The following is a 17,344-nucleotide window of genomic DNA, read 5'->3' as shown; positions in this document are numbered from 1 at the left end:
ATGTTATGTTTACTAAGAGACATTGTATAATGTAAGAACTAAAAAGTTAATAAGCTGTCTGTTTGTAAATGTCACAGGCTGCAAAACGAGAACTTGAAAGGCAACGACAACTTGAATGGGAACGGAATCGAAGACAAGAACTACTCAATCAAAGAAACAAAGAACAAGAAGACATAGTTGTACTGAAAGCAAAGAAAAAGACTCTGGAATTTGAATTAGAAGCTCTAGTGAGTGCAGTTTGATTATGCTTTGGGAATACAGTTGACCCTGCGCAGTCAGAACTCTGTAACTCCTGACTCCCCTAACACATAACTACTAGTAGCCTACTGTTGACTGGAATCCTTACTGATCACACAAATAGTTGATTAACACATATTTCATATGTTATATTTATCATATACTGCATTCTTTTAATAAAGTAAGCTAGAGAAAAGAAAATGTTGAGAAAATCATAAAGAGGAGAAAATGCATTTACAGTACTGTACTGTTATTTAAAAACATTTTTTTTAACTTCATTTATTTTGAGAGAGACAGCACAGTGAGGGAGGGACAGAGAGAGCGGGAGATAGAGAATCCCATGCAGGCTCTGCACTGTCAACTTGGAGCCCGATGTGGGCCTCAAACTCATGAAACCATGAGATCATGACCTGAGCCCAAACCAAGAGTAGGACGCTTAACCGACTGAGCCACCCAGGCACCCCAGTACTGTACTGTTATTTATCGAAAAAAATCCGTGTGTATGTGGACCCCTGGAGTTCACCCTCATGTTGTTCAAGGGTCAGCTGTACAGTAACACTGAACCATTAAAAATGGTAATAATAATAATATTTTTTCATGTGTTAAAGAATGATAAAAAGCATCAACTAGAAGGAAAACTTCAAGATATCAGATGTCGATTGACCACCCAAAGGCAAGAAATTGAGAGTACGAACAAATCCAGAGAGTTGAGGATTGCAGAAATCACCCATCTACAGCAACAGTTACAGGTGAGAAAACACATCCCTTAACAGCTTTTTGGCTTTCCCTGCTTTTCCTCTGATTCATTTCACTCATTTATTCCTACAAGCACCCAGCCTCCATGAGGTACTGGGCTCTGGGAAGCAAATACGAAGTTGACAAAGCCCTAGTCTGAAAAGGAGGCTGTCAAGGAAACAAACTCAACATGCTTGCTGAGCATTGCTGCGTGCCAGACCAGACGCTCTCAGAGGCGCTGAGGGTCCAGCAGTGAGCGGACATGAGAGCCCCCACTTCACGGAGCTTACCTTCTATCTGCAGGGCAGGACACTGACAAAAGAAGTCAAGTGTGTACTCTTAGAGTATGAGAGTGAGTAGGAAACAGAGTCCTGGAGAGAAGGAGGGCAGTTATTTATTATTTTTTTGTAAGATTTTATTTTTGGGGTACCTGGATTGGCTTAGTTGGTTTGAGTGTCCGACTCTTGATTTTGGCTCAGGTCATGATCCCAAGGTTGTGGGATCAAGCCCTCATCAGGCTCTTTACTAAGCATGGAACCTGCTTAAGATTCTCTTTCTCTCTCTCGGTCTCTCCTTCCCCCCTCCACCCCTCTCCCCCACTCACACTCTCTCAATAAAAATACAATAATACAATACAACAAAAATTATTTTATTTTATTTTATTTCAAGTAATCGCTACACCCGAGGTGGGGCTTGAACTCAAAACCCCAGGATCAAGAGTCGTACATTCCACCAACTGAGCCAGCCAGGCACCTGCAAGGGCAGTTTTTTAAATTAGGTGGTCAGGACAGGCTTCCCTGTAAGGGTCCATTTGAGCAAAGACTTGAAAGAGAGAAGCGGTTAAGCTGTGTGGCTTTCTGGCAGAACGAGCTGTAGGTACGGAGACAGCAGTGTGAGAGCTGTGAGGCTATAGCCCGTGTTTGGGATGTGCTTACAGCAAGGAGGCCACTGTGGTTGGAGCAGGCAGGGACTGGATCACCTGGGACATGTAGTTCATTCATGAGACTTTGACTTTACCGTGATCATGACAATAAGGGAGTGCGGCTCAGTATTTTAACGGGAGTATGAGAGAGAATTATACTGAATAGTCGGGGACATAATGGAATGCTATCAGCAGTTCTGCTTCCGTTTATTAGGTATCCAGGGTTGACCACCAAGTTGCATAATATCACCTGGTTTGGTTTCACTTGTTGAACTGGGGGCAGGGGATGTCAAATTCATGTAGATGCTGTTCTGCTTGTGATCATGAAAGATGATCATTTTTGAGGTTTGTGACTTATCTCAGCCTGATGATTTGAGATTTATCCATACTTGTGAGCAGATCAGTAGGTTGTTCGTTTTCATCCCTAAGTAGTATTTCCTGTTGATTGACATTTGGGTTCTTTCCAGTTTGGAACTTTTATGCATAAAACTGCAATGGGTATTTATTTGCAAGTCTTGATGTGGACATATGTTTTATTTCTCTTATTTGTGTATCAGCTTTTAGGAATGGAATTACCATGTCATATAAATATAGGCTAACCCTACGGGGGACCATCAGAGTGTTTCCAGGGTGGTTGTACCATTTTACTTTCTACATTTTACACTTTACATGTGTGAGTGCTTCAGTAGTGTCTCATCCTGGCCAACACTCGCTTTGTCATTATTTGTAATGAACATTTCTGATGGATGTGTCACAGTATCTCATGTGGCTTTAATTTGCATATCCCTGAAAGCTAGTGGTGTTGGGCCTCACTTCATACGTGTATTGGTATGTATCTTCTTGTGTGTGTCTTTTGTGAACAGATCTTTTGCCCATTTTTTGTTGGGTTATTTACCTTACTGTGGAACTGTAAAGAGTTCTTTATATATTTTTGTATCAAGTCCTTTGTCAGATATCTTTACCTTCCCTGTAGCTTCCATTTTTGTAATGGTGTTTTTTGAGAAGTTTTAAGTTGTCGGGAAGTTCAGTTTATTAATTTTTTCTTTTATGGTTTACGTTTTTTTGTGTTCTAAGAAATCTTTGGCCATCCCAAGGTTGCAGACATTTTCTCTTAACGTTTTCTTCCAGAATTTTTACAGTTTTCTCTTTTATGTTTAAATCTTTAATCCATTTCACATTGATTTTTATGAAAGTGTAAAGTAAGGGGTGAGGCTCATCTTTTTTTTTCCATACCAATACCCAATTGTTGTAGCAACATTTATAGAAAACACTGTCCTTTTCCCTTATTGAATTACCTTGGTTGTTGAAAATCAATTAATGTGAAATCTTCAGTAGTATTCTTTTTTCAAATTATTTTGGCTATTTTACATCCTTTACATTTCCACGTAAGTGTTAGAATTTGTTGTCAGTTTTTACAAAAGATACTTAGAATTTTGATTGGTGTTTCATTGAATTTGTAGATCAATTTGGGAAGAATTGACATCTTAACAATATTGAGTCTTATGCTATATTTCTCGATTTTATTCAGGTTATATTATAGTTTTCAATGTATACGTTTTGTGTATATTTCACAAAGTTTATCCCTGTTTTGTGGTTTTTTGACTCTATTGTATATTGCATATTTTTACTTCAGTTTCCAATTGATGCCAGTATATAGAGACAGAATTTTTATGTGTCAACCTTATATCTACAATATTGCTTAACTCATTTTCGGCTTCCTTAGAGTTCCTATGTATAAAATATATGGTCTGTGAATAGAGACGGCTTTATTGCTTCCTTTCTAACCTATGTACTTTTTATTTCTTCATCTTAAATGCACTGATCACAGCCTCTAGTACTATGTTAAATAGAGGTGGTGAGAGTCTCCATCTTAAGGGGAAAGCATTCAATTTCTGACTATTAAGTATGATGTTAACTATAGGTGTTTTTGTTAGATTCCCTTTATCAAGTTGAGGGACTTCCTTCCTGTTCCTTTTTTGCTGAGAGTTTTAGTCATGAATGGGTGTTGAATTCACTCATAACTTTTTTTTTCTGCATCTACTGAGATGTTCACATGTTTTTTCTCCTTTATTTTGTTCATATGGTGATTTATGTTGATTAAAATTTGAATGTTAAACCAAGCTTCTATTCCTGAGATAAAACCATATTTGGTCATGGTGTATTGGCATTTAAAAAAATATTTAACTTGATTCAATTTGCTATTACTATCTTTCACTTAAGTTCATGAAAGATATTGGTTTATAGTTTTCTTGTAATATCCTTACCTAGTTTTGTTATCAGGTTAATAAATGAGAAAATAGTTGGAGAGTATTCTTTCCTCTATTTTCTAAAAAAGTTTGTGTTGAAATGGTGTCTTTTCTTTAAGTTTTTCATTCATCAGTGAAATAAATCATCTGGGCCTGGAGTCTTTTTCTTTCTTTCTTTCTTTCTTTCTTTCTTTCTTTCTTTCTTTCTTTCTTTTTGACTTTTATTTTAGAAAGAGAGAGCTGGGGAGGGGGCAGAGGGAGAGAGAGAATCTCAGGCAGGCTCCACACTCAGCAAAGAGCCCAACTTGGGACTCTATCCCAGGACCCTGGGATCATGACCTGAGCCAAAATCATGAGTTGAACACTCAACTGACTGAGCCACCCAGGCGCCCCTTGTGGTAGGACTTTTAATTGCAAAATGTATTTAATAAATATAGGGGTATTTACATTTTCTGTTTCATCTTGAGTCTAATGATTTGTATCTTTCAGTGATTTTTTTCGTTTCATCCAAGTTGTCAAATTCATTTGTATAAAGTTGTTTTATAATATTTTCTTATTCTTTGCAAGTCTGTAGTATCTATAGTGATGTCACTTCTTTCGTTCCTGATCATGGGAATTTGTATCTTCTCTACCCCTTCCGATTTTTCCTTTTTCCCTTTCTTTCCTTTCTCATCCTCCTCTTCTCCATCAATCTAACTAGAAGTTTATTGGTTTCATTGATTTTTTTTGAAATAAGCTTTTGGTTGTGTTGATTTTTCTTTATGGTTTATCTGTTTTCTGTTTCATTTACTTATACTCTTTATTATTTCCTTCCACCTACTTATTTTGGCTATAATTTCCTTTTTTTCTAGCTTCATAAAAAGGAAGCTTAGATTACTGAACTTGAACCTTTTTTCATTTTTGATATAAACATTTTAAGGTATAAATTTCCTTCTAAGCATTATCATAGCCATATTTCACAAATTTTTAATGTGTTTTCATATTCATTCAATTCAAAAGCCTTTTTATTTCCTTGGTAATTTCTTCTTTATTTAGGATTATGCTGTTTAGTTTCCAGATATTTGGATTGTTTCCCATATATTGTGCTGATTTCTGATTTATTTATATTATAAACTGTGAACATAGTATGTATAATTTCAATTCTTTTTAATCTTTTTGAGTTTACTGTGACTTATTTTATGACTCAGCATATGATCTATGTTGGTGATTATTTTATGTGCACTTGTAAAGAATGTGCACTCTGTTGTAGTTGGGTGGAGTGTCCCATAAACGTCAATCAGAGCAAATTGATTCATGGTGTTTTTTGTGTTTTCTCTGTCCTTACTGATTTTGTGACGTCTTCCAGCTGTTGCAAGAAGGGTGCTGAAAGCTCTAGCATTATAAATTTTTCCATTTTCTTCCCAGTTCTGTCAGTTATTTTTTCATGTACTATGAAGTCCTAATCGATTTGAGATATTAGGATATGACATACAATGTAAATAGTATCAGATGTCCACTGCTAGAAGTTGTTTGAACATATTAAAAAATGCATGTACCTTTTAAAAGTATATACTTCTATATGGTAACTTTTTTTTTATATATGTCTTTCATTAACTGTGAGAAGTTTCATAAAATATTCTTTTGGAAAATTTAGGAGTGAAGGCCATGTGTTTATTATCTCACCGAATGCTCTGTGACCAAACACATTTTTATTATTGAAGTTTGACACTTAGTATGTTCACTTATTGATAATAAAATACAAATCAGGGTTTCTGAAAAAGTAGTGAAGTGGAAAATAACACATGGTTTGAAGTAGGCCTTGTATATCACAGGTTATGAGATGTTGGTTCCCTTTCCTTACCGGAAATTAGCAAATATTTGCTATGTAGCTGAGTCAGGTGGCCCTTCATATTAGTTTGACTTATTTCAGAAACTTAGGTTGGCATTTAAAAGTGATGTTGATATAAGTAAAATAGTCTCTGATCCGAGCTAGGCTTTATCTTGATGCATCATTGTTTATCTTGGTTCAGGAAAGAAACTTTGGGATTGGGTAAAGTAAAGGGCCTTTCCTCAGTTGAGGGAGGAGAATAGGAGAAACTCAGTTGGCTGGCCCTTTCTGGGAAAACAGTCTGAATTGTATATTCTTTTTTGTCCAGATTTGGGGAAAGGGATATGGATTATTTATATGAGAAGATGCTTCCAGATCCTCTCTGTTGAGCTAAATCTCTCTACTATTCAGACTTGGAGCACACAGAAATTTATTGTATATAAGCCAGTCTGTATCTAAGGATGGTTGTTCCAAAAAGACTGCTCCTTAGCCTGTGATGAAGATTTTCAATTAAGGCATTTTTATTTTTTGATACCAAAATTCAATGCAAAGAGATTTTATTTTCAAGTTTTCATTTAAATTCCAGTTAGTTAACATATAGTGTAATGTTAGTTTCAGATGTAGAATTTAGTCATTCATCACTTACAACACCCAGTGCTCAAGGTAAAAATGAACATCAACTATTTGTTATTCTGTGCTGGAAAGGCTGTCATTTACTGAAATGTGTAGAAACGACATAGGATAATTTCAGTTGAAAAGCAACTCCAGTGCTTAATGGGTCATCCACAAAAACTCAAATGGCCTTTGAGTGGGGTTAGCTTTTTTCTTATATCAGTTAAAAAATAGTTGGTTCAAGACTTTCGTGTACCTGTTTACACTGAGGATGGATGTAGGTCCATCCTCAGTGGTTGGAAAACATATATGGCAGCCAAGATTCTGTTGTTAGGAATGTCATTTTGATGTGTGTTTCCATCTTCAGGTGTATGGTAAACCTCACTTCAGCCCTGTGAAATATCCAAGTTCAGAATAGAGTCGTTCCTGTTCAAACCACTGAGTCAGTTTACAAACAAGGTCCCTGTATTTACATTTGATCCCAGTGCAAGGGAGAGATCATTCCTTTCAGTTTTCTCTGCTGAGTTGTACTTAGAGTACTTTTTTTCAAGCTTATAAATAGACAGTAAGTCAACAAAAATTTAAGAAATGTCAAGAGAGCCATAACTGTCTTAGCTTTATTTTAGTGAAAAGCATTTGGCAAATAGTTAATTGCTTGGCAAGAAAGCAGGCGCTGCCCTGACTGATTAGATGCAGTTTCAACATACAGGATTTGGGGATGAGATTAGATGAATCTTTGAGAGATGAGAAAACAGAGTTCTGTCTGCTTGGCCAGAACATAGGTTTCATAGGTTTCCTTGTCATTTCATTGTTGTTTTCCTCCTTCTCTCCTAGGAGGCTCAGCAAATGCTTGGAAGACTTATTCCAGAGAAACAGATACTCAATGACCAATTAAAACAAGTTCAGCAAAACAGTTTACACAGTAGGTGTTTTCTTTTTCAAATTGGCCTTTATCCTTTCCTAATGGTAAGAATTTCCAGTGTAATGAGACCATTTAAAACGCGTTTTCCTCACTGCCAGTTTGCTTTTCTTACCTTGCCATGTTTTTCTAAAATAGGAGATTCACTTCTGACACTCAAAAGAGCGTTAGAAGCAAAAGAAGTGGCTCGTCAGCAGCTCCGAGACCAACTGGATGAAGTTGAGAAAGAAACCAGGTCAAAACTACAGGAGATTGATATTTTCAATAATCAGCTGAAGGTAACTATCCATTGTGTTCCTACATCTACGTCCTACCCTTTAATTTTCCTAACTGGCCAGATGATTAGTTGATACTTAATCCCAGGTAGAAAAATTTATTATGCTGGTTTGTCCGCCTTCCTGAAAGCCTTCATACTTACCCTGCAATCTGAATTGGACTTGTCTCTTTAACATATAAAGATGAATTTGGTGTTTGTAAATGAAAGCTGAGGGAGGGGCCCCCACATGACACCTGTCTTCAACCTGAATTACATTTTTATACATCTCCGTCCTTTTGTCTGTTGCTCACTACATCAAGTCGGAGTCCACAAGCTAGGCTCCAAAAGAGTCTGTCTTTTGTTCTCTGAAGACGACTAGAAAGGGATTGTTTTCCCTTTGAAAACTACGAATTGTTCTGCCACTTCTTACCTTCAAGATTGTCCTTGAATGGGAGTCTTTATTTTGTTACCTCACATTTTAAAGTGTTATTATTTGATGGAGTAATGGCTTTTGCCCCTGTGGCAGAAGTGGTAGTGGTTCTGTCACGTTTACATCATAGAATTTAGGAAAATGCCAAAGCGCTTAAGGAATGTAAAAGTGGTTATGACAGCCTACTTGTGATTGGTGCCTTTGATTTAACTTCAGTTTTATCATCTTAAGACTGTTAACTTTTACAAGAAAACCAGAGTGCAAAGCGGTTAATTTCCTACCAACAATGAGCATATACTGTAGATTTAAGTAAATACTGGAATTTTTAGTCAATTATGTTCTCATAATAAATGGACCATACTTTCCATTTTCATTTCCCATCTCAAAATCCTTTATACTTAATTCTGATTTTGCTTTTGGCACTAGGAAAAAGTAAAACTCCTTTATTATTAAAAAGAGGGAAAAAAACCAGGAAGACTATTTAAGATTTTAGTTGGCCTTTGGAATGAGATTCTAAGCCATATTGTTCAGACATCTGAGTCTGAAGTATTTGCGTCTCCCCCTCACCCCCGCCTCCCCAGAGTAATAGGTAATGAACTTTTCTCAACCAACTGAGTGTTTTCCTTTGCTTTGATTCTTACACAGAATATGTACTTGTGTGTGGGGGTCTATATGTATGCTCCATACTTGTGCGTATATAAGTACTGGGAGTAGAGCTGTAAGTTCTCCCTCTCTAGAATAAGCCCAATAAAAATGCTCACATTAACTCTCACTGTAACTTGTCACTATTTCAAGCAAAAAGAATATGATTACAGTGCTTTTTAATAGTCTCTTAGAATATAAACTGTTAAATATTCAGGTATCTTCTGAACCCCAGGCAGTAGTCCAGATTTCTGCCTTGATCTTAGGATTCCTTTCTCTAGAAATTGGACTCCCAAAACAAAGTTCATGTATTAGAGGATGACCCTGCAGTGGATGATTTTTTCCCAAATGCCGAGTCTATTTATGGATCATTTTGGCCGTTGAATTGCTGTTGCCATCACTGAGTCCCTATTACTGTGTTTGATTGATGCTGCCTTTACTATTAGAGTTGCTGATACAAAGTCTAACTTTAGCCCTTTATCCCATTTTATTCCTTTTCCCAAATATACTCATTTTTAAAATAAGAACATTTCTTTCTGTCTTCATTTTTATTTTGGTTTTCCATTATTAACTTTAGTGTAGAGAGTAAAAAAATTACAGGCCAGTATAGCTTTACTGTTTTATCTAACAACTGATTTGGAGAACTCGACAAATATGTTTTATTGCCTTACGGTTATTATTTCTAGTATTCCTCTCATGCCTGGTGAAACCACAACAGAAACAGTTAAATCGAACAATCAAAAGATTTATAATTTGATTGAGACAACTCCAGAGGCAGATTTAAGACTTCGTCTCTTGAGTATCTCCTGCCTACTTTTCTTTGTTGTAGTCACATTGGAAAATATGAAGCATTTTTTCCCTGACTTTATAGCATGTATTCTTTAGTAACTATAACTCTTGTATGATGAGATGGACCAGGAGAGCCAGCATTCGGACCCCTGGGGTTTCCTCAGTGCCTGTCTTAATACAGTGGTGCCTTTACAGCATTCACACTAATGATGCAAAAATTACTTTGGTCTTGCTGGGAGTGAAACCTTGGCGATTGTCCAGTCATTTCACACACCTTATCTAGTTGGTGTGAACTCGCTATATCCAAAACCTCCTCCTCCTCCCAAAAGGAAACCAGCTGGAAAGTGTAGAAGAGAAATGAGGACTTAGCAGTTTTATTTCATATTCATGTAGATTGTTCCCCTAGGAGAAGAGTGTAATTCACTCATTATCAGCTAGTATAGTGACACTGGAGAGGTCCCTCGCAGCATGCAGCATTTTAAAATTAGGAGACAGAACATTAAACCTGTATTCAATGGCTGGCTCCATGAATGAGGATTCTATTTAACAAAAACCAATTTCCATATTTCTTTGGTAAACAACTACTTGTAATAAGTCATCTGCTTCTTTTGGTGCACACTCAAAGTTCTGTCTAGTCCCATAGTTACAAGGTCAAGTAGGGAATCATAGCACCCTGCTTTAGCCCAGATTCTGGGTTAAAGACAGTGATCAGGACGTCTTAAATGTATTTAGGTTCTTGAATGTAGAAGAGTTGAGAGAGTAAGTATGTTTTATCATTTTCTGCTTTTTTTGTTTTTTGTTTTTAAACATACAATCTGACTTTGTCCTTTCTACCAGGTGGCTAGTTCAGATGCATTCTTCTTTTAAGAGTCTCTCCTTTCTCTTTACCTCAGGAAGAATTACACTCCTGCTTCCTCACCCAAGACCTGTTAACTAGTGATGGAAATTCTCAAGTCATTCATTAAAGAGGAAAAGAATTACTTTTGCAGTCAGGTTAACAGGTGTATGTTTCATATAGGTAGCAACGTATTGAGAATATAAAGCATATTTACAATTACAGTCGTGTTTTAAACAGCTCCAGATTCAGGGATATGAAGCATTTCCCTCTGGAAGTCTCCAGAGTCTTCTTACCTGATCTCATAGAAATTGAGGGCTCATTCTTTCCTTTCAGGAAGGGTTATTTTTCCATATATTTTAATAGACATTTACCTAATAGAGGTGATATTTATGTGTTCCAAAAATAATCCCAGGGCATAACTGTCTTTCTTTTTCTAATTTATCACCCCAAACCAAGAATTACTTGAAAAAAGAAGCATAAGAATCTTAATGTAGCAAATATACTTTGCTTTTTTAAGGCCAAAGGAAAGAGCTGGGTGGGGGGTGGGTAGAAATGATAGCACACTGAGATAATGACTCTTTGTGCTAGAAATCCCCTGATTGGCAGCCTTTATATTTATGCTGCCTTTTATATGGAGAGTAAATTTTAGCTTTTTGATGATCAAATTAAATACTTGACCAGTGATTCAATCATGAATAGTTGATGTTGCTAGCGGGAATTAATACTTCTTAAAGTAATTTTAATTCAGTGGATCAAATTTGTTTTACCATACTTTTCTGCTTTTAAAATGTACTCCGTATGCAGCAACTATTTTCTCACGCTAAGAAATCAGTAGGCCTCTCATATTTGTGTTCTTGAAACATCAGTTTAAAATTATTATCTATGACTTTCTCTTTTTACTTCATTTTACTGGAAAGTCAAAGGTCTCAACATATTTGGAAGAATCCAGGTGCCTCAAGGGCACATAGAGACATTCTGATCATTGTTTTTCTTATATACAATGCCTTGCCCGTAGGTATAAAATTATGGTTCTAGCAAGGGTCAAGTAACATTACGGATAGGGACTTTTCAGATAGAAGCACTTGATTTCCCCTTGCCCTTGGCATTGTTAATAGTTACTGTAACAGTTTTCCTTGGTGCCGACAGCCCGGTATTCCATATTTTCATGTCATAACTATGAGACAGGGCAGTAACATAATGTATATAGCCTTTAGCTTTCAAGGCTTCAAGTGTATGGCAAATAAGAGAATCCAACACTCAGAGAGGCTAGACGTTGTGTTTCACGCTGAGAAGTTCGAGTCCTTGTTAGTTCCCGTCTAGACACTGTATGGTGGACAAGTCCTAACGTGAGTGGCATTTACACTGGAGCATTTCCTTTTTCCCGTCAGTGGCAATGGAGGAGGCAGTGTTGCAGTGCCTGGAAGTTTTCCTGAGCTGCGTCATCCACTTAGACTCTTTTCTAAAGGTCTCTGTGCCCTACTCAGGCAATGCTCCTCCTCCTTAGACTGATCGTGAGGAACCACCTCTATCTCTGTGCTTCCGTCTCCCCCACGTAGATGAGTGCTCGGTGTCTAAGACACGGCTTACCATGAAGTGCTAAACGTTCTTTGTAAAATTAGTTATTATAAATCGTGGAGGATGGGTGAATCTTTCCTCTTGACAGACTGTGTGTGTGACGGTGGAAGCTCTGAACTATAAGCTGGATAAAGTACCGTGTACTGTAGTCTTGTCTTAATGACAAGTATTTTAGATCATTGAATTTGCCGCTTGGCTGCACAACGTTGAAAGACAACACTCAATCATGATTTGGGTCTATGTGCCTGTTTCCATCATATGGGAGACAGTATTATAGTCAGTAATACTATTCTAAAAGTGGACATTTTATTTCTTAGCAAAATTGATTATTTAGGACTAATTCAGAATTCAGAATTATGTTTTTTAATATACTTGGGAAATCAGGCTTCTTAAACTACTCAAGAGGCCATTAAAGGTATAAATTCTGCCCATACGACACCTGTCCTAGAAGTTGCTCCTAAGAACTGAATTGATGTGGAAATGAGAATGCCACTTATAGTAAATAAGGTTTTTGGCTTAACTGAGGCTTTTATGCTCTTGGTTTCAGACACTTGCTTTCATGGCAGGCTCATTCATTATGAAGGCGGTGAAAGGCAAAATGTTTAGCAGCCAGGGGAAAAAAGACAAGAGCTGGAGAACGAACTGCAGAACAGAATGAAAAGTCAGGAAAAAAATGCACATGAAGGGAAACAATGAAGGAAAGAAAAAGATCCAGAAAGAGGAAATACAAAGACAGCAAGAGAAATGAATATAAATTCAAATAAAATAACAACATTGCCTTCTCATATTAGTAGAACAATGTTTGGCTGTTTCATAGTTTACTACCTTACCTTATTCAAGATTAAATATTATTTTTACCTGTATGATCCTTTTGAAAAGACCTGTTCTGCACAGAAGTAATAAAACTCTCTCTCATCTAATGTACTTGTGTTTCTGGCAACTTTATGTAGAGTCCTTGAATGTGGAAAAATGATTAGAACATGCCAAAGACTCAAAATAATGAACAGGTATTGTATATACCAGATCCTATGCCATACCCATAGGTTTGGTTGGTTGGTTGAGGTTTTTTTATAGTGTGGGTTTTTCTTCTGCGGTTTTAAAAACATTTAACAAAATGTGATTTGGGAAAGAGAAAAAAAGCAGAATTCAATCTTCGGGAAAAACATATCTTTTTAAAAAAATTCTCGTTTAGCCAGTCTTTGACCGTTTTATCCTTTAGAATAACATTTATTTATTTATTTGTTTGTTTGTTTGTTTGTTTCTTTTTGAGAAAGAGAGAGAGAGGCGCAAGCAGGGGAGGGGCAGAGAAAGAGTGGGGACAGAGGTTCTGAAGCAGGGAGCTGACAGCAGGGAACCCAGTGAGGGGCTCAAGATCACCACCTGAGCCGAAATAGAAGTTGGACGCTCAACCGACTGAGCTACCCAGGCGCCCCTAGAATAACATGCATTTAAAACAATGGGATATTGCTTTATTAAATTAAGCTGAGACATTTTGGGAAAACTTAGATTTTCAGGACAAAATGGAAGACGTGGGTGAAGATCCTTAATTAGCTGTAACTACAGAGAGGGCAGGATTTTCTAGCTCTTCTCCCCTCTTCTGTCCACCTGTCTCCTCACCCCTTCACACACGCGCACACACGCACACACGGCCCCTGTGCATTCCTCTTTGGCTCTCCTGTAGCACTTATGATAGGCTGACTACCAGTTGTGCCACAAGGAACCAAAATTCCTATTTGGTTGAACAGTGACCTCAGATTCAGAATAATACTTAAATGTGTCTTTAAACATTAATATAGCCCTTCTGAGAATTTAAATAACCGACTGATGTGTTTTTTAATATTCCTCCCATTTTAATGCATCAAGAGTGAATACATTTTATAATTTAGTGATGACTGGAGTAATAGTGTACTTTGATTTGGGTACGACGTCTGTGTTTTGAAATAACTTACTTTTCTGGTTTCTCCACACAGGTACAATTTCCCCTGTCCTAACTGGGTTTGTTGATTGGCTTTCTTTTTTTTCTTTTTTTTCTTTTTCTTCCTCTTTTTCTTTTTTCTTTTTTCTTTTTCTTTTTCTTTTTCTTCTTCTTTCTCTTTTTCTTTTTTTCTTTTTCTTTTCTTTTCTTTCCTTTTCTTTTCTTCTTGTTGATCTACTTTCTTTAATGCCCTTCAGTTTCACAACCACGTAATTAACATAAGTTACTGTATTTTAAAACTCAGAAGGCTTTTTAAAAATTCTGATATTGTGTGCTACAATAAAGTGACATTTGTTTATATGAAAGCACTTCTACTGTTGACACTCTGTATGTTTTAGGTTGAGACAGAACAAACACCTGAAAATGTTTGATGCTGGCATCTAGATCAATTTCCTGTGAGGTCAATTTCGTACTGATAGAATGAAGATTTTTCTAAACATAAGAGACGCGTCGTAAACAGTTCTGTTTGGGTTTAAAATGTTGAGTTCATGAATTTCAAGTAGTTAAGGTGTGTTTGTTTTGTCTCACTTTGCCATGAGACAGCCTGAGGAAAAAGCCAGAAGCAGAGTAATCCTTCAGAAAAGTTAAATGACCAAATTAGCAGTAAATTTCCATTAACTACTAGCCTTTTCAGGCCTCCACTGCTACTTAATTCTTCTGTCTCTTCACAAGCATTTAAGTAAAGTAATGTTTATGAAAAGGAATCCCATACAAGTTGTTCAGGTGGATACTTGCCTCTATTTCAATTAATACCACTTCATGTAATGCACCTGTTTTTGAGTGTCTGTAAGTACAAATGAAGGAGAAACAGTCACAGTTTTTAAAGCAAGTGATTCTGTGCCCCTTTCATAACAGAACAACTGTCATTAGTAGACTTGAAAGGGAGCCGTGTTTCTCAGGATCTTCTTGAGTATTCAATTTGTCAAGCATATTGCTTTTGAAATACTTTGGCTGTATGCCATAGGATGTCCAAAGATGTTTTATGGTACAAATATCTTAATTCTTGAGGGGAAATAAGTGATTTTTTCCCCCTGAGTTGAAGAAAGTTAAAAGCAAGCTTATTTTCTATCTATCCTTGCTGATACATAACAGAATCTTTATTTGCCAATAATCTTCTTGTTGTGGTTCATAATCTGTGTTTGATCAAAGACCCCTTTCAGAATCAATGAAAGCTATAAGCTTTCTCTATAAGAAAAATGCCCATAGCCCAGTTTGCGTGCTATTTTATAGTGTTCCCAGAGCCAAAGCTTGTTCATAAACCCTGGTGAAGAAACTTTGTTACGTCTGAGAATTCTATGGATATTACTGGTGATAAAAATCTTACCATTTTAATTTATATACACTACGTATCTTATAGTTTTCTTTTTCTTTTTTTAAAATGTTTATTTCTGAGAGAGAGAGTGCATGCACGAGTGGGGAAGAGGTAGAGAGAGTCCCAAGCAGGCTCTGCACTGTCAGCACAGAGTCTGACACAGGGCTTGATCCCACGAACCATGAGATCATGACCTGAGCTGAAATCAAGAGTCGGGTTGTTCAACCGACTGAGCCACCCAGGAACCCCCCATAGTTTTATTTTTCTTATATATTTGTAACACATAGCTACAACTTCTTCAGTGCATGTTTAATTATTTCTTCTTTATTAAGAAAGCCATTATACTATATTAGCAGATAATATCAAGTTACTATGCCTTATACCTATGTAAAACATCTCATACCCTTGAATAGACTTACAGAAGAAAAATCAATAAAGTTGTAAACTCAATACCATATTGCTAGATGAATACCCAGCTAATAAAATGTGACTGTAGGGTTATTGATTTTAGGAAAAAATAATTTTAGTAAGAGCCACAAGTGACAGAATGAATTTTGATTTTCAGTAATCCCTCATTTGTTCTTTTTAAATCTTAGTTATAATATAGAGAAGTAACTGTGACAGTTAATAGGATTTGCAGGGTCACTTTGATGAGGTTGACCACCAGGAAAAGTGGTCAATAACACAGTCAATAACTGTGATTACACTTGAGTTTCTTAAATAGAACTATTGAGAGGGAATAACAGAACAGTGCAACCCTCTGTCTCCCAGGTGAAGGGACTGCTCCACAAGGCCCTTGTCATGCACAGAAAGGCAAGTCATTAACTCCTCTTCCATACATATTCATTCATCCTATAGATTGCCTTCCTAGAAGTTCAACTTAAAAAAGTTGCTGGGGTTCCTGGGTGGCTCAGTCAGTTAAGCATCCGACTTCAGCTCAGGGCATTATCTCGCAGTTTGTGAGTTCGGCGGTTTGTGAGTTCGAGCCCTGCTGTTGGGCTCTGTGCTGACAGCTCAGAGCCTAGAGCCTGCTTCAGATTCTGTGTCTCCCTCTCTCTCTGCCCCTCCCCTGCTAGTACCCTTTCTCTCTCTCTCAAAAATAAACATTAAAAAAATTAAAATTAAAAAAAGTTACCACGCTTAGGAATCATGAATTTTCTGCTTCGTCTTGGTTCATGGCATCTTAATCTCCTAAGTCCAAGGAAAGAGGGAAAGACCCGGAATACCTTCCTGTTGGAAGCATCTTGATTTTCTTACTGTTGTGTACACAGCAGTGTTTGAAGAAGATGAAGGAGACAATAGAAAACTGTTGGCAGTCCTCAAATCTGGATCCCGAGATGCCACAGCCTTGTTATCTTATTTGACATCTGCTATTGTATGGCTCCTGCAAGTTCTTTTTCCTTGGAGGTCCTTGAAACCTGCAACTCACTTATACGGCTCAGAGATAGGTTCAGCCCATCCTGCGATGCTGCTATACTCAAAAACAACTTTGCTTTGAAAATTCTAAAATACCTTCCTTCATGTATATTTGAAACATCCAAACATTGTTTTGTGTAGATTCTTTAAATTCATTTCCTCTTGGTTTTTATTTTATTGTGCCCACTTTACTTCCATCTATCTTTACTTTGTATCTGGTAATGACCTGAGCCCATCTCGGTAATGACCGAGAATTGGATGCTCAACCAACTGAGCCACCCAGGCATCCCTATTCCTTTGTATTTAATTTCAGTTCAGTTGTTTTGCTTACTAATTACACCTTTTTGGTTTATTCCTGTAGTAGAAATAAAGCCCCAGATAAGGGACACTGAAATAGATAAGGACTAATTTTATATGTGATCAACAGTGTCTAAGAATTTAACAGATTTTAAAGCAAAAAGAATACCTAAGGGTCATCCACTCTGATTCAGCTGTGGGCCCATGTCAGGGACCTGGGATTAGAATCCAAGTTTCTGTTTCTCCAGTTCAGTGCTCTTTGATTATTGTCTATTGCCATCAATTATTCTTTCTGAACCTATTTAAGAACGTTACGCAATTGAATTTGACATTTTA

General features: G+C 36.9%; 1 protein-coding gene across 2 annotated transcripts in view; it reads left to right on the top strand.

Moving 5' to 3' along the window:
- The window catches only part of ITSN1 (intersectin 1), a 219,303-nt gene that overhangs the window by 115,533 nt on the left and 86,426 nt on the right, over nt 1–17,344 (top strand). For both annotated transcript variants that reach the window (XM_049629272.1, XM_049629271.1), the window contains exons 13-16: nt 78–227; nt 846–986; nt 7,394–7,481; nt 7,617–7,756. In XM_049629272.1, coding sequence (XP_049485229.1) covers nt 78–227; nt 846–986; nt 7,394–7,481; nt 7,617–7,756 — 519 coding nt within the window. The remainder of the gene's footprint in view (nt 1–77; nt 228–845; nt 987–7,393; nt 7,482–7,616; nt 7,757–17,344) is intronic.

This window comes from Panthera uncia, chromosome C2, assembly GCF_023721935.1.
Source record: "Panthera uncia isolate 11264 chromosome C2, Puncia_PCG_1.0, whole genome shotgun sequence".
Classification (NCBI taxonomy): Eukaryota; Metazoa; Chordata; class Mammalia; order Carnivora; family Felidae; genus Panthera; species Panthera uncia.
Note: the sequence above shows the minus strand (reverse complement) of the source record. Positions and strands in the feature narration are given on the sequence as shown.